Source organism: Falco rusticolus, chromosome 6, assembly GCF_015220075.1.
Source record: "Falco rusticolus isolate bFalRus1 chromosome 6, bFalRus1.pri, whole genome shotgun sequence".
Lineage (NCBI taxonomy): Eukaryota > Metazoa > Chordata > Aves > Falconiformes > Falconidae > Falco > Falco rusticolus.
The window spans coordinates 20,942,279-20,963,296 of NC_051192.1; the positions used below are offsets into that span (position 1 = coordinate 20,942,279).

General features: G+C 35.6%; 1 protein-coding gene across 2 annotated transcripts in view; it reads right to left on the bottom strand.

The window, feature by feature from the left end:
* ASCC3 (activating signal cointegrator 1 complex subunit 3) overlaps nt 1-21,018 on the bottom strand; it is a 281,127-nt gene that overhangs the window by 136,087 nt on the left and 124,022 nt on the right. For both annotated transcript variants that reach the window (XM_037390923.1, XM_037390924.1), the window contains exon 13: nt 18,127-18,198. In XM_037390923.1, coding sequence (XP_037246820.1) covers nt 18,127-18,198 — 72 coding nt within the window. The remainder of the gene's footprint in view (nt 1-18,126; nt 18,199-21,018) is intronic.

Genomic DNA, 21,018 nt, shown 5'->3' on the forward strand with positions numbered 1-21,018 from the left:
AAATAGTTTGTAAAGAACTAGCCCTAGCTAAAAATTGACATATAACACCTTGTTGAATGTTTTTGCCCCAGTGAAGTTCATAAGCATTTACCAAATACATTGTGAGACAGCAACGTGATCTTAAGAGGGTTAATTTAGCCTGTCCTAACTATGTCAGAGAATATTATATTTCAGTGGCAAAATCTCCGTGCATTAAATTATGCAAATAAGTTAGGAAAACTAATTTAGAATAGAGAGAAGTGGTTCCACAGCTACAAGCTGTGTAATTAGATCCGTACTCCGCAGTTCAAAGCTAGCTCTGGTGTATATAGCCCTAGTGCTGAAAGCGTCTGCTGCTGCTCTCCTGAAACCAAAGCTTTTAAATAATAAAAAATATACAAGAAAGGAGAAAGAAAATGTCTCTAGCTAGGTTACCTCCCCAGAATTTTCTCAAAGTATGAAACAAATCAAAAGTTTTCACCAAGGACTTTGTTAAAAATTCAAAGGAGGAAGTGTCTGCATTTCCCAAGTGTTGCATATTCCAGGTTGTAATCTTTCTGAAATGCATTAGTGCATCACCAAAGCACTGCAAAGCGTACTATTCAAAATACCTACAAGAACTAGTACTTTTCTGTTATCAGAGACATGTAACTAGACACTAGTGGGATTTACATTTTCACTTGGAGAAACAAACACACAACATATACACATAACAAAAGTATCTAAAATCATTCATGAAAATTTGTATCAGGTACTTGAAATACCTTTCTTCTGCCTTTGACAGTAAAGATGCTTTCACTAACTTTTGCTACTAGGAAATGCGTCTTTCAAACTAACATTCTCTGTAACAACTCCAAAATGGCGTTTTCATCCTTTTGGAGAAGCACACTGACTCTTTCAGGTATCTTTCCATCCTGTTACTAGAGTGCTAGTCACTCAGTGCTTGAGTTCAGCATCTCTTTTTGCTTAACACCTCTCCTTGAGGACAGAAGGCCTAGGTTTTGCCACCCACTTTGCATCACATCTTTCAAAGAAATTAAGACAAAAGAATGAATTTATTTAATTCAATGTTGATATTAATGATGTAGTTAAGAGACAAGTATATATACTTTATTTTAGCTTCAAGACATTGTTTGGCTTTGCTCAACTTAATCCTTATAACATGTTCTTTTATGTGGTATCCAGTTCTTGACCTGGGTATCACTTCTACTGAAAATGAAGTTAGGAATATGGATCAACTGATCAATCTATCCAGCCATTTTCTCCCTTAAGGTCAGCATGAAACCTTCTCCAAGTATTTTACAAAACTCTATTCGTAATGAGGTTTTAACATTTTTCCCCAAGGAGAGCTGACTGCACCTGTTTATGTTAAACAAAATCATCCTTTGCACCTCATTAAACAGAATCATCTCCTACACCAAGTACAACTCGCTAATGTCTAGCTTTATTCTAAGGAATAATAAAATTGTTTCTCTCTTGTGTTGTGTTTTCCCCTCGTCTACCAAGATACAGTTCAAAACTCCAGTGCCTAATATTTACAGAGCGAAAAGCATATTCCACGCAAAATATAAATGAAAATAACACATATGGTTCACTAATTGCTCTTGTTCAAAAACATTCACTGCAAAATCAGAATGTCTTGATTACCAGATCTAAATGACAGCGTGACAGTGATTTCCCCTTCCCTAATATCACAATGACTTATGAAGATCGCTATCCAGAACTAGTAACTAAAAGAGCAGCAATGAAGTATATGAAATAAGAATTTTTATAAGGTGACCTATAGCTTAAAAAGTTTAATGCAGAAATCTTGCTTTAATTTTAGCAGATATTTTTATTTAGAAAATTAAGTGTTTTCACATCTTAACATCATGGGAATGGAAAAAGCTGAACGGGCTGTGTCACTTACCAAGGCAACAAGAGAACTTGAATTTATTTTCTAATTATTTTAATTCATTTTAGTACATCTTGTATTTAAAGGAAACACTGATATAATCTGCATGTGTGTGTATTAAGATCTTTTACACTACAAAACTGAAGGATTACTAAGCTACATACAAACTAGTTCTAATGAGACATTTCATATATCCTTCATTTTGTATAGAAAATTCTTCGCAGGTTAAAAGCAGACTGCATTAACTCATCATATAAAATTAAATGATGTGCATCAGAATACAGGAATTTTCATTCAAGCTTGAGGGGTCAAGAATGCCAAAAAAAAATTCAGCAAGTCACCATCAAAATATTTATACATTCAAGGGAAACATTCAGCAAACCCTGCTGAAGAACAAAACTACACAGTACTATACAATATTTTAACAGAAAATATTAATGAATAACAACAACAAAGAAGCCTACGATGCTGCATCAGGTAATCAGTACTGTATTGTGATATATTCTGAACTCCTGATAGATTACCATTAATTGCTCTCTGCTAAGCTTTAACTGTTCACTCAAGTAAAACCCAGGTTTTTTGACAAAACCTCTACAGAATCTAATAAAAAAATCTATTTAACATAGCTATTTATCTAATTATATTTCTATTTAGACATACCAGCTTTTAAGGGTAATAAGTCCTATTTAGTTTACAGATATTTTTACTATCATAATGTGCACTTGCTCATCTATTTATACGTAATACTACTTTTTAAAGACATCTGTCCTATCATTTCAAGTTTTTAGTTTATTTTACTGTGAAATCTATTTTTTATTTAACACGAGCCCACCCTAATGAATATTGTATTGTACAATCCCATCTAATTTTTATTACTGCTCATGAAACTTTATGTACAAAGCTATGGTAAGGACATTATATTGGAACTTCTTTCTTGATTTTCTTCCTATCTGCCCTTCCTTCATTTAGCCTTTTGTGTTCTAAATCTATCCATAAAACAGGCTTCACTATTGTACACATTCTGAAACACTACCATCTTTCTTGTTCCTCATTTCTCTTAAAGAGTTTCCTTCTTGATACACCTTCTGCTGTTTCTTCTCTGACTTGTTACAATCTTTATTGTTACAGCTCTGTTGTAATTCTCGGTATAAACTTAGTTCCTCCTGATTTTGTTTTCTTCCTTTTTCCTTGTCTTTCCTCTATCTTTGTTGTATCGTGTCTAGCAAAAAATCTTCCCACTTAACAAGACTTAAACACAGAACCTGTGAAACGATTACCATTTAAAGAAAAATTCTGTAGGCGTTGTAAGTATGTAACAACTTTTGTCTTTGATGGAAAAGAAATACTTTTGTAACAGTACCAATTAGTTCCAACAATACATATGTATGTTTTTTAACATGTTTTTTTCTTATTTCTGTATAATTTATAGGCATTCTGAAAACTTACTGGCTCACTGACTTCTAGGTGTCAGGAGATGATTTAAAAGGTGCACAGAATCCCTCATGAAAGGTAGGTTCCACCACAAAAAAAATGGCCTACTACAGTAAGTTATTACATTGACTTTCTAGGATTATATCTAACAAGACATTTTAGCCTGGGGTAACCAAGGAACTTTCTTTAACTAGAAGTTGATACATTTTCTTCCTCATCTTGTGACTTCTTTCCCCCTTCATTTAAACATTATAACCTCAGCTGAATTTTTTGCCCTTTTTGAAGATGGGGATGATGTGCTCTCTTTCAGTTCTCAGGAACCTCCCCTGATCACTATGATCTTTCAAGGATTATCATAAGTGGTTCTGCAATATCGGCCAGCTCCTTCAGCATGCGTGGGTGTCCAATCAGGATGCATGGATTTATGTAAGGGTAAGTAAAAGGATAAATCTTAGCTCTGATCTTTCCCATTTGTCTCAGGGATATCCTTTGGTATATCTCAGGATTCCTGTAGGCAAATCTTATCAGCAAAGACCAAGGTGGAGACTGAGTAGCTCAATCTTCTACATGTCCTTTGTCACCAGGTTTCCTGCCACACTCAGCATTTTCCCTTGTCTTCTTGCTGCTGCTATATATGGAAGCCCTTCTTGTTGCCCTTCACACTCCTTGCCAGATTCATCTCTGGGTGGGCTTTGGTTTTTCCTAATCCTACTTCTGCACACTTGGACAGTGCCTTTATACTCCTCCTGAGCCTCCTGTTCCTGCTTTACCCTCCTGTATGCTTCCTTTTCATGTTTGAGCTTTGTCAGAAGTTTCTTGCTCATCCATGCCGGCCTTAGGCCAGCTTTGCTTGATTTCCTGCACATCAGGATGTACCGTTCATGAGCTTGGGAGATGTGATCCCTGAAAATCAACCACCTCTCCTGGACCACCTGCCATACAATTCCTCCAAGCAGATCCCTGAAGAGGCCAAAGTGCTCTCCTGAAACCCAGGGCTGTGGTCTAGCTTTTTGCCTTGTTCCTTCCATCAGAATCCCGAATTCCACCATCTCATTGTCACTGCTGACAAGGTTTCTCCCAGCATTCATATCCCCAACCTCTCCTTCCCTTTCTGCAAGTACAAGGTCCAGCACAGCATCAAATCTCATCAGCTCCTCAATCATCTGTGCTAAGAAGTTGACCTCAATGCACTCCAGAAGCCTCCTGGATTGCTTTTGCCTTGCTGTATTGTCCCTCCAGCAGATATTGGGGTGGAAGTCCCCCAGGAAGACCATGGACAGTCAACATGAGGCTTCTTCTAGTTGTCTGAAGAAGGCCTCATTTACTTTATTCCCGATCAGTGGTGTAGCAAACTCCTACAACAATGTTGCTCATGTCTGTCTGCTGGCTAATCCTCCTCCTAAGCTCATCCATCCCTAGGCAGAGCTCCAGGTATCCCTGCTGTGCTCTCAAATGCTAACAAGTTTCTTGCCATCCTGGCCTGACCTTGCTCAAGAGCTTGTTTCCACCCATTGCAGCACTCAGTCATGTGAGCTATCACATCACATCTCTGATTCTCAATATAATCTTAACTCAGGATCTGGACGCAGACTGCTAATTTCTCTTTTTTGTTCCATATGTTGCATGTTGTAATGCACAGGCATTTCACAGAGGCACCCAGTTATGCTCATATAAAACATGACATGGTGTCTTCTACCACTGTGTAAAAATGAAAGATATAGGGTTTTAGTGTAATTTCCATTCAATGCTATGGATAAAACAGTTCTGGACCCGTAAGCTTGACATTAAGCCTCTAGCATTAAAATAAAAGACTGACGATATCAAACCTTTACAGTGAAGAACAGTCAGTGTGTATACTGCAGCACTAATGGGAGGATGTTTCTGAGAAAAAAAGCATTTGCCCATGTGAAACTTCATGACTCTTCCCTTATACCTATACAACAGTTACATACATTTTCCACTAATGTATGCTGATTGGTTTGTCTGATTTAATTTACCTTAGGAAGGTCTAAATTATTAATTACTTAAAAATTGCAAGCACTTGTGTTTACGATCTTGTTTTATTATATTTTGAACTATATTAGATGGTCTATAAAAAATATTCAGTTATGGAATCAATGCCTGAATATGGATTCTGGATATTAGAGGAAACCTGTTTCAGAACAGCATAATGGGATCTATGCTGTCTTCAATTTTCTGGCATTAGCCAAATATATGAAAAAATGCAGAGAAAAATAAGTAGAATGAAAATTAAAGTAGAGGACAAATTATTCAATAAGACAAACAAATAACACATTACTGACTCCTACAGGTAGTAGAAATTATTCTGAATTTTAATTAACAGGATAGAAATAGAAATAGCAATATCTATTCTTGTATAGAAAATTAAGCAAGAATAGCTAGTCTATTACTATGCAAATATGTGTCATTAGGCAGTTAAGAATTGCATTTTTGCAGATGCCAATGGACTTGAACGACAATTATTATTCAAAATTATAAGCTGCTTTTCACTGCGTCTTTTTTTAGAAAAACAAGTTCATGCAGTAATTTGTTTCAAGCATTTCCCTTTGTCCTGTTCTGACATTAACTATTTTGACTTTGTACAATAAAATATCTTTCTACATTACCATAAATTATATTTTAAACATGTCTACCATATCTCTCTTACTATTTATACTTATATGTATACCATCCATAATGTGAAAAAATAACCCAGGAGCCAGTAGTGATAAGCACATTCAGCTTTACTGAAGGAAAGAAACATAGAGGACAGCGGACAAATCTTTGCATCTATTCCCATTCCTTTTACTTAAGTAAAAAGGTTAAGAAAATTGCCATGTCAATCTCTGTATCTTCTGGTTTTGTAAGATCCAGTAACATAAATCAACCTACCAAACAATTAAAGAACAGAACAGTCAGGTTTTCTAGGTTATTTCTTATCACTACTGATTTAAAAACACAGACCTTTATACAGAAGCTTTTTTTGCTCCTAATCAACAATTCTGCATCATCAGAAAAGTGAAGAACTACCTTCAAGAACAAGCAATGTTTTTAATACGAAACTTAATAGTTATGAAGAATTTAAATGATGCAATAGTTTGTAAACAATAGTAAACTGTGCTAGAGCAATTAGAATGTCCCTCATAAACCCATACCTTATATGTATCTCAAGATATCCTCTCCTAAATAAGAGTACTATAAATACCTCACAGTTAAATACATGAGAGTATACAAATGGAACATATTCTGGAGGCATCTCTTCAGTAACCACAAAGAAAATTATCAGCATCACAGCACTGCATATGTGAGAAATCTCATACTCTGGAAAGTGAACAGAGGTATTAAGTCAGAAGGAATTCCTTGATGCATCTTAGTGTCTTAATATTAAATTCCCATCCTTATGGATTTCTCAAAATGGCCTATTTTCTATAGAATCCTGTAATAATGTATATTTCAAACTAAAACCTATGAATGACATTACTATTGGATTCTCATGTAACATCTATTAAAAAATCTGTGATAGCCATAAGGTCTCGGTGGACAGTAATTATATCGTTACATTTTGAATAATTTACAGTAGTTTTAACAGTAACAAGGAAGTTTATTGGTTGATACTCCCTGTTATGTTAAACTAAGCACACAGATTCATTTCTTTCAGGACTACAGAGCAAGAATTTTCAAACTTTTTGGACTACTGACAACCATCAACATGTCTTCTGGAGCATCATTTATCCTTGCCATTAAATTCTTACTGGAGGAAAATGGGAAGAAATCCTAAATATCGGTTAACAGAAATCTTTTTTAGTAGGGTGGGTCACTGCACATCAGACAGGGGATCATCCAGCTCATCTCTTGAACAATCAGGTAGACTTACTGGCCCGCTTGGCAAGGGTGGCCACAGAGGGTGAAGAATAAAAATGGGAACATCTGTTAGAACAGCTACATGTTAAACAAGACCATTCTGGAAGTAAAGATCTGTTTAAGGAAGCAATCAGTAAGGGGTGGTCTGTGACAAGGGAAGTGTGCAACACCATTGTCTCAGCATGCAACTCATGCAATACTCGACTGGGAGAGCACAACCCCCACAAGGATCAACCCCTGCACTTAAGAGACAATAAGGGGCTGTGGGACACCTGCCAGGTAGACTACATCTGTCCCTTCTGACTCTCAGAGGGAAAATGTTATGTGTTGGGAGGTGCTGAGGTGATTTTGGGACTGACTCAAGCAGAGGCAGTATGGCTAGCAACAGGGATAACACAGTAAAAGGCTTAAAATTGTGGTTTAGTTGCCTGCCTAAACCCAAATCAATTCAATTGGACAATGACAGCCACTTCACTGCTGGTGTGGTCCAGGAGTGGGCATGGGCTGAAGGGATACAGTGGGTTTTCCATATTCCTCTCAGACAAATTGTATTGTGGAATGCACTACTGGGCTTCTAAAATGAGCCTTGAGGTCTCTCAGCCCTGGATGGGCGCAATAGGTGTCTGATGCAGCAACTAAGGTTAACAGCTGTTGGGGAATCAATATTAGATGTTAAACGAGTATGTTTATGTAACCTGCTCCTGATCCATAGCATTTTGTCCCAAACCTTTGTCTTTTCTACCTGAGAAAAGAGAGAACAAAGATCCAACAAAACCACTCCATTATGCTAGACAGCTTGTTTTGCTGGACTTACCCTCTGTGGGACAGGTATGCCTGACTGAAAACTCTGCTTAACCTGTATGCATGGATAGCCACCAACATCCATGGAAAGGACCACCGAATCCATACTCGATGGAGTATTCTGTCCTTTTAATTATTCTTGGTGTTGTATATACATATATACACATACATAGACAGCAGGCTGTGGACAAACTTGTGGAATCCAGGCTCCTGATTGCAGTGTGGATTGCTACTTGTATTGTTTGTTTGATTTTGTCAGGAATATTTTTGCATTGCACTAAGGAAAGATGTGGTAATGGAATCATGGGGTGAATCCCCCAGTTTGGCTTGTCAGTTGTACAAAGGTTTGGGTGTAACTGGAACCAGATGGACCAGGGGATAAGTGTTGCCCTCACTGCTTTGGCAGCAGAGGGATTCAAATATACAATGATTAGTTTAAATCTTACAGAAGTATTGGAAAATGAGTTTAAAAGGTCATAACCTAACAGGAAAAAAAACCATCACATTGGGAATAACTGAATACTCTTTTCTTGAGCAAAAAGAGAGACAACTGTGGAGAAACAATGGGACATAGATCAAATACTCATGGGTTTGCATCAACTCCTGAACAATTCTACTTGGGAAAATTTGTGGAATCAAACTTGTTATTGATCTCTAAACAAAAATTCTGGTATCTGCTTCTGTGCCTTGTACTCTAGTACCATGATGGGATTCCTGCTCTGAAAGTGATTATTTTGAACATGAATATAACATGCATTGGGACACAAATTGGTGTATACACAATATGGTTTCAGAGAAGCGTTTACAGATTCAACAGGTATCTAAAATGACTTTACAAAATAGATTAGCTTTAGATGTGTTATCGTTGAAAGAACATGGGATATGTGGAATGTTAAACCTAACCAAAGGGGAATGCTGTATTACCATCCATAATGCCTCCACTTCTACAGAAGAAGCACATGCAAAGATGAAGGAAATTGCCGGTAAGATCAGAGAATTGTCCAAGCAACACAGCCAGCAGATTGGTTTGATGGACTTGGCTCTGGGATAATGGCAAGTGATAAGCATTTCTGCTACCCAATTATTTACCAATGAGCCTAATTATGGAATAAAAGTTTTTGTTCACCTACGGACCTCAGGTATTGTGTATACCCTATTCCAACCAAAAGAATCAGCAAATATGAGTCACTCCTCCCTCCTCCTTGGTGGGACATGATAGGAATTAAATCTGATTTTTTGTTTCAATGATTTACTGTACATTCATAATACCAGAAGAACGGCAACTCTAAATAGTAGCACTTGTTACCTTAAACAGTGGTATATCAATACCGACCTTATTGTATGGCTGTGTAAGACTACGGACATAAACTGAACACCTCGTGAATTCATAATTAACGGAAAAATACTAAATTGCTGCTTCTGGTCAACATAAATCCATTGTGAACACCTGAGTACACATATAGAGACAAGCTACTATGTAAATACAAAGATACATGCAAAAATTAGAATAAGGCTAACTTATTCTTAAAGCATACTAACATTTAGAAGGCCACCTAATTGAAGAATAATGCGTTATTATATACATAACTTGCTATGGCATCCATTTCCAGCAATTTCCTCAACTATTCGTGTAGGCAGCTGACAAGTTATTAAACGTTTAAAGCCAAACAGATTTGACCAAAAGATATAGAGGAAAATAATAGATATGTATCATTTGAAAATAACATGAAATATCTGCTACATAGTATTTTTTGTAGCATTATCTTCCACACAGCACATCCAAACAGTATTTTTAATTAAAGTAAGATACAAAGTTTCATTTGTTCAGGCTTAAGCTTATATTAACTATCACATCCTTAAAATTGCAAAAGGCAGTTATTGTGGAAATGAAGTGCATAAATAAATGATGAAGATGCAGAACAAAAATAGTGTACCATCATTGAATTAGTTTGTCTATGATTTTGTTAAAGAAACCATACATACAAATGAGCCCTAATTGTGCAAAAGAAATTCTACGGAAAGAATTAAGGTCTTCACTTAATCAGCAACACAGAAATAACAGTTGAGTTGCATGTTATGGGAATTACTATAGCAGGAACCCCTTGTTGATAGCCAGGCTAGGAGCATGGGGAGAAGTTCAGTGCAATGTCAAACCCTATAATCTGGCCTGAAGGATTATTATTATCCTCTGACCAGAGGTGGAGATTGTAATGGATATACCTTTAAACTGTTGTAACCTGAGATTTGAGTTGCATGTTATAGGAATTACTATAGCAGTAACCATCCAAACCAGTGGAGGACAACTCTTACAGGAAGCAGTGCAAGTGCAGCAGTGACTTGACCCAAGCTGGCTTTTGTGCCCAGTTAATCCATGCAACACACCATGTCTCCAATCCTGACTGACCACCATAACAGATGAAGCCCAAAGTAAGAGACTAAATTAACTCAGTGGACATTTGTGGACATTTTACAGAGGCTATCCGTCGACTATCAAAGGATGGGAAGGGGAGTGGTGATTAATGATGTTGCACTGGAAAGTGTGGCATGACTAAATGGTATAGAATAAGGCGTGGATACTGTCCTGATTTCAGCTGGGATAAAGTTTTGTGGTGTGGTGGTGGTTTGTTTTTTTTTTTTTCCGCTCTCTCTTAGTAGCTGGTGCAGTGCTGTGTTTTGGATTTGGTGTTAGAATAATGTTGATAACATATTGATATTTTTAGTTGTTCCTGGGTGATGTTTATAGTAAGTCAAGGACTTTTCAGTTTCTCAGGCCCTACCAGCCAGAGGGCTGGAGGGGCACAAGAAATTGGGAGGGGACACAGCCAGGACAGCTGACCCAAACTGGCCAAAGGGATATTCCGTACCATGGGACATCATGCTGAGTATATAAGCTGGGGGAAGAAGGAAGGCAGGGACGTTTGAAGTGATGGTGTTTTCACAAGTAACTTACACGTGATGGAGCTTTGCTTTTCTGGAGATGGCTGAATGCCTGCTGATGGGAAGTGGTGAATTAATTCCTTGTTTTGCTTTGCTTGCCTTATTACAATGTCTTTATCTCAACCCACAATTTTTCTCACTGTTACTCTTCTCCCCCATCCTACCAGGGGGAATAAGCAAGCAGCTGTGTAGTGCTTAGTTGCTGGCTGGGACTAAACCACAAACAACATCTACAATCATCAGCCACAATTCAGCTATCCTGCCAGACCACTTTCTGCATTTGTGTATTTTTATACACCTACATACATGTGTGCATATATAAATTTAGAAGCAATATATACACTTATATATGCAAATAAGCTACACCAGGTGGTGAAGTAGAAGTAATCTGTATAGATGCAGTGTTACAAAAACTCAGACTGAAAAACTCTTAGGCTGTAAGATGAAATTCAGGGAAAAAAAACAATCTAGATAAAGAATACATTTTAACAAATCCAGTAACTTTTCAGTTATTTGTCCGAGTGTGCTGTAAACTCTTTTACCCAGGAAAAATGCTAGGACAAGCTTAATTCTCAGGGTACTAAGTTCCAGAGAGACCTCTGAAGAAAATACTGTTTTATTAAATCTTATCTTATGACACAGCTATAAAAGCATTGTCAACAGTTGCAGTAACTAAGCCTATTAAACTTCTATCTTCACATGGCTTCTGCAACCAAATAATAGCTGGAAGACTGATAATAAAGAAATTTAATCCATCATTTTTACAGATGAAATTAATACCTGTCAAATTCACTTCTGACAATTTAATATAATAGATTTAAAGTAACTACTCAGTGTTTCTTTTTTGGTTTAAGATAGCATTGTAAGAAAAACAAGATGACACTTCTTAGATCTGCAAAGTTCAAGTCAATTATTGTAAACAAAGAACAGACTAAGTGATTGCTTTATGTGCAATATATAGCACAGAACCAGTTTTGACTATAAAATTCAAGTGTAATCTGTTTCTGATCTGTGACATCAAAAATCCTGATTTGAAACAGTATTAAAAATCTGTGCAAGGTGATACTTAGAAATTATGTCAAGATGTAAAAAGTATATAGCAACTCAGTATTACTTCTATTCTAATGAACTAAATGCAGAACAGTGTTATGGAACGTTTTAATTAAGTACATAAATTCTAATTAATAAAGCAAGCTTTTTCTCTAGAAAACTGCACACTGACCACCCAGTGCATACACTAATTAAAAAATTAACAAGTATATATACTTTGCACATTAAAAAAAATACAAATTTCATTTTAAAAGATAAAGCTTGTCATAGGTATATTGGATGCAGTTAAGACAATACTGCAAAAGCAAAACATTAATACAGAAGAAGACAGCTAAACCTAAGAAACTAGTTCAAATCAGAAAAGCCAAAGCTCAGAAGCTAACAAGGTACTTGAAAAAGCACTTTTCTTCAAAAGATTCTTAAGAAAACTGAGCTGAAATAAGCACAAAATGGCAGTCTGAAATCACCACTCACAGTGCGTCATTGAGAATGGATGGTTTATATCAGACTGTTCATTATTTTAAGTAGTTTTTCTCTACATTTTTAGTCCCAGTAGTAAGATTTTCATCATGTTAATTCTAAAAAGATTGCCATATCTTCACTGGTTTACAGTTCCTAAAGCCTGCTTCACTTGAGTTACCCAGAGTTGTTGCTACATAGTTAAGAATACTACTACTACATTCATTTTTGGATGCTGTGGTGAGGCTGTGTGAGTTATTTACCGTTTCAAAAAAACAGGTCTTTACAACAGACGACTTGGCATCTTTGGCCACCAGAAAAGCTCTTCCTTGTGTATTGAAACCACTCCCTGCAAAGCAGTGAAGCCTCCTCAGTATTTACGTACTGACACCTTGACCCTCAGTGCCTGCACTGACAGCAAGGGCAATGAGAAATTCCACTGAACAGTCATTTTTTGCTATGAACTGAAAACACCAAGCTCAGTGAGAAAAGGAACTTCCAAGGAGTTGCAGAGTACCAGAGCTAGCGGAAGAAAAGTGAAAGCAGACAATATGTCATCTCAGAATTACACAACACTCTCAAAAGCAGTGGAAAAACAGGCATTCATTGTCTTAAAAGGAAAAGAGGTTTCAGAAGACAGGAGAATGCCAAAAGCACTCCAAGTTGAAAACTGTAATAAACAGCCAAAACAGCAAATGAGCAAAGAACATTGGGTAAGGAACCAGGACTGAAACTTAGGTATCTGTGGCTGAAGACAAGTAGAGTAACAGAGTACTGAAGGTCAGAAAAAAACCATACAGGACAGTAAGGTGCAGAGAGTAAATACAGGAGACCTGCTGAAACAACACAAAGGGCAGAGAGAACACAGGACTTATTTTGAAGGTTTAAGTAATATTAAAGAGAATCAGCTATGAGAAAAATAAAATAAAATAAAAGGTTGCAGGAACAGAAGAGATGAGTAGTCTGGGGAATATAGCAAAACCAAGAGTTTCATGAGTGCAGTTTGTGGAAGTACTTCCTCTGAAAGCTTTTGAAGAACTTCACCAAATGCCCTTCTACTTCATAATGCAAGTAATTAACAAGATCCCAAGAAATTTTATGCAATTTCAGGTTTTTACTTTTTTATTTTTTGATCAAGAGAGACTGTTCAGACCATCTGGGGGAAAAAAAAAAAGGAAAGAAAAAGTAAAGCTAGCAAACAGTAAGGTTCTGACATCCTTAACAGCAAAAGTATTTAAGATGGGATGGGGACTATGACAGAAACGTATGATCATCTCTCAGTAACCAAAGTAATGGGATAAACCAGCTAAAGTTCAGCAGCAGAAGAAGATATAATGGATGTGAACCTATACAACCAGTGATGGTCAGAGTCAAGAAGTTAATTCCCTAGGATACTAACTTAAGCAACTGAACCCTGGCAAGCAGCAACAGCTCCATATTTTTTAGATAAAGGAATTTAACATCATATGGAAATTTTCACTTTACATGTTTCAGAAGGAAAAATATCCCCTTAAAAATAATTGTTATTTCTTAAAACTCCTAAAAATACTGTTACTTCCCAAAGCATAGCATGACAAGGGTGCTTTTCCCCCTCATACATTGTGAAGATAAAGGCAGTATGATATGTGTTGTCCTAAACTGGTTAGTAATGCAACATTTCAATTATAAAAATGACGTTTATATGTATGGTCTTCAGTCATTGTCTTTGCTGATCTCATCAGGTTCTCTGCTGGCTGCCTCAGAAAGGTGCTACCTGCTCCCCAGAACTCATTGCCACTAGATGCCCTTCTCACAAGGCTGTATAATGTGAAGAAGCTTTTCCAGCTCTGTAGCTGAATTAATGCTGTCAATGCATGTGGCCCACTGCTAATGATTGCCTAGCAAGATACAGCTGTAACCACTTTGAGGTAATGATAATTTTCTGTGACCAAGACTTCACCCAACCTTCAAGGGAACAGTATCCCAGCACATATATGCTGGCAAAAATACTCTACCTGCAACTGAGCAAGAAGTCATATTCTCTGATTAATGAAGTGTAATTTCAGGGTTTTTTTCCCCCTTTGTTTAAAGAAACTTTGGTTTGTTGAGAGGTTGAAATAAAGCTCCAAAAGCGCAAATCAGTCCAAGAGAACCTAACATCTTTTCAGATAAGATCAGAACAGAGTAAATTCAAAGAATGACAGGAAAACAAATTTTCACTAGCTAGTATCGAGCACAGAAGGACAGTCCCAGGAAAGCAGACATAACAGCCCTAGAGGTTCTCACTTAAAGCAGTCTTTAAGAGGTAAGATCTGACAAAGAAACCTCCTAATGAAGATCCACATTGTTATTAATCCTACAAAAAAAGCACACTGACTTGAAAAGCACCTGGAAACCTCTTGGACATTCAATCATGATAAAAATTTTCTGTAACAAACCCCCTAGAAAACTCAGTAGGGCAAGCCATCTATCATTATATCTTTCCTCAAGTTAAACAAGAGAAGAATTGTGCTATAAGACAAATGTTACAGTTTCAGTTGCATTTGGTAATTCAAAGTGAAGCCTACAAATGAGATATCTCATTAGTTTGAGCAGATGGATCAAAATTAAAGGCTGAATCACCAACTCTTTAATTTCCCAGTAGCCAGGAAGAGCTTGAAGTCTTGCAGAGGATGACTGTTGAAAAATCAACATAAAAAGCTTCTCTCCATCTGTCAAAACACATGCCTGTAGAATAAAACTACCTCCTACCAGCCTTTAGTCTTAAAAAATGAAAACACATGTACAACTATTAAAACACATGAACATATCACATCAGTCAAGCATCGCACTATAACCTATAATATGACAGGAACACATCAGCATGACTTCCATAAGAGTAAATTATTTGTTTCTGGCATGGTAGAATTCTTTGAAAATGAGTTAACAGAACAATAGGTAAACAGTGTTGGATTTAACTTATTAACACATTCCAAAGACTCTGGCAAAAAAATCTTAAAAGAGATGACACTGTGAAAGTTTGATGGCCACAGAAAGGTGTATATTCACTCATGGAACATTATAAGAGCAAAAATATTTTTCTCCAATTCTGGTATTTCTTTGTTGCACTTCAGCATAAAACAGAACAGGTAGGGTTTTGGCTCTATGGAGGACTGCTAATTAGATCTGTGTCTGTCACACATTACTGCCTGAATAGCTACAAAATTCCAACCATGTCCTGTATTCCATACAGATATACAACTGCAGTGGAAATTTCTTCTAAAGTATCGGGATGCAAATACATTTTTCTAAGAAGTATATTTAAAAATAACCACAGCTTTGTTAAAAAGCAAACAAACTCTGCACACACAGAATGTAATTGAACACAAGTTTCAAGGATAACACAAGCTAAGAAAGGTTAACAGAGCTTGATGGTAACAGACTACGGTGGACATGGACACAAGGTAATGGATTTCTAAAAACTAAGAAAATTAGAGGAAGCTACTAAACTTTAGAAGATCAAAGGATATTCTCAAAATTATGAAAAGACATGAAAGAAACCCATCCTAGTGTAATGCTCATCATATTAGCTCGTAATCTTCATCTTCCACTATGGGCCAGGCATTTCAATGTAGATGTATCTATGTGAACTTTTTAAATTTTTGCCCTTTTTTAACATCTGCAGTTGGTTTAATGATTAGAGAGATCATTTGTCATAGCATACTCATTAAAAGGAAAAATCCCTAATTTTTAATGTCTCACAATACTACATACTATAATTAACTGTATTATACAATGAGCTGATATGCTTGATTCTGCATTGTCAAAGACTGTATACCAGTGTTTGTATATCACTCATTTCAGGATATGAATTTTTGTTTCATAAGTATGAAGACTCATATGTTTTAAATACTCTGAAAGGAAGTCCAGTGTAACTGGTTGGTATTTAGACATGTATTTAAGACAGTTCTGCAACATAGCAGAACAAACCTTTTCAAGCAAAGAAAATTCTTAACAATTACAATCAATTGAATCAAATTAACTGAAGTGTTTTGAAATCAAATCAATATTTATATAGCAAATGAAACAACACTTCTGCTTTGTCTGAAATATGCTCCTCATTTGGTTGTTGGTTTGAAATACAGTTTTCAGAAATTGAGATCAGCAACAGTGTCTGCTGCTGAAAATGTAACATTAAGTAGACTACAGTTCTGCACTTGACCTCTTTCAGCTGTAGCTCATGCCTTAAATCAGAACACTCATGCATTCAGCTGCTAGTACAGGAACTAAAACTGTTCTCAAGGAAAGCTACAAAAATATCTGCTAGAATTAGGCAACTTACTGTACTTGATTTTTTCCAAATAGTATTATATATGTTTGTAGACAGTTTTTTTCCTCGGTGTGAAGAAAAGAGAGGGGAAGAAAGCAGCAATAAATATGCTGGGACAGCATGCAACTTCTGACAAGAATTGAAGACGTTACTTATTTAGACATGCCAATTTAAAGAAACTGCTACTTGTAGGTTTATCCACTGCAAGTGAAAATATGAAACTGTAACAAGAAATGAAAGATAAGAAACTAAACATAGCTCAATGTTACAAATTTGGTAGGGTATGTGCATAATTGACAACGAGGAGAAAATAAACTACAGTTCCCTTGGTACTGCCAATAAATTTTGTTAACAGTCTTCACTCAGGAAAATGTCAGAATTTCCACATGTTATCTTCAAGAAAGTTTTCTGAATGTAACAACAAGTAGCTGATACAAGAGAAGGTAAGTGTAAGAATGGTGTTAAAGCAGGGGAAGCAGGAAGACTAAAAAGCTGTTAGTGAAGTATCTTCCCCTCCCCTGCAAGTCATAAACCAACTGTTCATCTTTCAGAAACATCACAACCTGTATTTATGTGAAAAAGGGAAAACGTGCAATTCTCAGTGTGACTGTGTGGGTGAGTTTCCTTCTTTTTTATATAGGTTATTTAGTGAAATGCCTCTTCGAGGATTATAATGCACTAGCATTTGTTCCTGCTCCCAACAGGTGCCCTATCTGCTACAACTACTGCTGCATGTGCAAATTTGTAACAAAAATGAGACATTGTGTGTGGGTGCTTCAGGAACATAACAACAACAGAATGAGAAACTACTCAGGCACATGAGTTAAACCCATGATCTTAGTGGAGGGGAATATCAGACTTGAAAATTCACTGCAGAAACCTCTACTGTAAAGCACAATGAAGGATTACTTCCTTTAAACAGAAAAAACCACAAACCCCAGGATATTTTAAATGACAGATGCTGAGCCCTTGTGCACCATGTCTTGAACACTCTGTAATTCTCATCACTCACCTATAACATGAGACACTAGAACATGAAAGATCTGGGAAAGGCTAAGAATAATAACTAAGTGCTGTATTTTTTCTTTTTTTAATCATGAAATGTACCTTAGCATAAAGTCTCTAAAGCACTGACCTACTTTGCCTTGCCATTTTTAAAAAAAGTGACATAAATATACATTAATTACTTTGAGGGATAAATAAAGTACCAGGAATTTTCACCTTAGCTAGAAGCTAACGTTATTTAGCCTGTTTAGATTTTCTTGCATGCTGTTTCCATAAAGTGTTTTCAAGATTAGAAGTGACCTCTGAAGTGATGTATCTCAAAACAATTAAAAAAAAATAATTTCTTAATACATTGTTTTGATGATCAAAACTGCTTTCTTTATGTGTGTTCTGAATGTAAACAAAAGCAAAAAATAAATACCTGGTGTCCAGACATGATTTGCTTCAGCACATTTTCATAACATACTTCATCCATATGATTCAGCTGCTGTACCTGAAAAACAAACATCATACTTCATATTAAAAGCACTTTTATATTTATGTATTTTCTAATAGATATCAAGCAATTTACAGTGATCCATGAAACAAAAATGTGATTATGCAATTGAATTTACAATATTAGGAATGACTCCCATTCCTAACAATATCATTTTGATATTCTTAAATTCACAAACAGAACATGAAAATAAGGAGAAAGTATGACTAAGGGCAGTGGACAGAAAATTTATTATGTGGCTTTGTCAAATTTTAAAAGTTTTTATTATTTTTTTTAACGATCAAAGAGACGTAACCCAGTTCTGTTCTTTGATTTATCTGTTTCATATTAAGAAATCTTACTTCTACAGTACTGATGAACTATCCATTTAATGCACCATTTTACCTCACTAAGTCTTTCCATTTGGTAATATAACAATAAGTTTTTACATTGCATATATATATATATGTATCTCCACAAAATTAATGATTGTCAGCTTTGTTGCCATAAAGAACAGAAATTTTTTTCATAGTTGGGTCATGCATGGGGAACAGCAGGAATATGATATACAGAGTTTCCCATTATGGATAAATATAATGTTTCAGTAAGGTTCCAAACTAAAGAGTTCAGTTGAAATAAAAAGTATTCTTCAAGCTACCTTAAAGATCTTTTTTTTTCTATTTCTTTAATGCATCACAATATAAATAGCATGCATCTAATTGAATGAACCTCAGCATTAAGGTTCTGACAAATCAAAATCATTAAATGAAGTTCAAAATCCGAACAATCACTTCATTCTTCATTTGCGCATTCATGTTTTCTGACCACATTTTTTTTTGACAAAAAGCATGTAAAAATTCAAAAAAATGGAAATTCAGTAGTTAAGAGTTATCTAGAGTAGCTGAAAATTGAAAATCACAGCTTTAAAATAGCTTTAGGGGGAGAAGAAGAAGATTCATATTTGGAATCATACCAGTATTATAATAAAAAGATGAGACAATATGGACATACATGCAAGAGACAAATAGCCAGTCTAATTATTCTGAAAATGGGAGGTGGGCATTTTAACTAACTATTTTTTTCAAATAATAAGTGAAAATCATTAAGGAGAAACATACATGAGCAGTGCATAGGTACACATATGGACATATATACATACATACATGCAAACAAACATAACTTTATGCAGTCTTTGCACCTATACATAAAAAGCAAAACATAAGCACACATAAAGAAAAATATCCAACATTAACAGACCTCCAACTGAGGCCGCCAAACATTAGACTTGGTCCCATATGCTCTAAGAGTTTCAATGTACAGAGTTTTTATTAAGCATAGAGGTTAGCCATGAAAGCTCTAAATACACCACACTGTCCTTGCCTTTGAAAGCTTGCCCACGGTTTGCATGTGATTATGCAAATCCCTAATCAGCTCCAATTTTCTGGGAATTTTTTTTAGATGAAGGATGTCAGGAAGCTGTGGCAAAGTGTCTACCTTAAGTAACTAACAGCCTTCTATCTCCTTGCAACTCACCACTGTGGATATAGACATAGCATTGATAGCATTTGCTCATGTTCTGCAAGAACTGCTTTTGATTCTGTGGGTTTTTACATTGCTTTCCTCCTGTCATATAGACCAGAAGGACGTTGATATTGGCAATAATTTGGCAGCTTTAGTATTAGTAATATCCTGAATAGAATCCTTTTTCAAAGAGGCTTAATACTTTTACTTTCATTTGCTATGAAGTGTATTATCTTGATTGCAAAATATATTTTAGTCTATGAAATCTCTAACAACATTCTTCTGAAAAGCAACAAGAAAAACTCCTGGCTGTGGTATTATCAAAATGGTGTGCCAGGTACTCACATTTCAGAATAACTACTACCTCCTATTATTTCCTCATATCCTCATGTTTTTTTAGGAAACTTACTGTTTTTTAAAATAATTTCAAATTGTATAGGATTATTTGTGTATTTCTTTGATTTTTAAATCACAAATGCATTCTAAAGTGAGTAGGAAGAAATGGAGTCTTTCCTTTTTTCTTACCATACAGTGGAAACAAACTACATATTCAAATCAAGTATCAGGAAAAGATTAAAGAAAAGGAACAGCAGATAACAGTAAAGGCACTTGAAACAATTAATGAAGGTTAAAATATGCAAATCATGGTAAGCACCATATGGTAAACTATTCTTACGTGTATAGACTTGAAATGGCTCTCTACAGATGCAAAATAAGTTTTTTTCCTGCACTGGAGATGGAATGAAACTACTTAAATAACCTAGTAAGAAAGGCAATGTCCATTTTTACAAGAGAAAAAAGCTATTATCAATTAAGCTATGAAATTAAGTTTTGATTTAAAATGTTTTGATTTCTATTAAATTAAATCATAGCAGAATAAGCTATTTAAACTGTAATTACCAGCTAGTGAGATGCATTGAAAATCTTACGGAAAAGTGTTTGTATTAATTCCTGTATTTAAAGAAGAATTATAATTTAGATGTGCAAGTGGCACTGCACTTATGATTTTTAATGAGAATATTATACTTTACCATAGCCTTAATGCTTCCCAAAAAGAGCAAGAGCACTAGGAGTAAAGAAGCTTATTTAAGGACTACTTTAATGTGTTTTCTGTCAAATGTGCACATACAATAGTTAATAGTTGAGCATGACACTATTTTAATCAATAACTTATATCCAACTAGTATTAATGCACATCATATTAATATATATACACATATCTATCTCCAGATTTCATATATTAATATTTTCTTATAACATCTTTTCAGCTAAACAAGAAGTACCACTGCTTCTAGCAAATGGAAAACTGAAATGAGA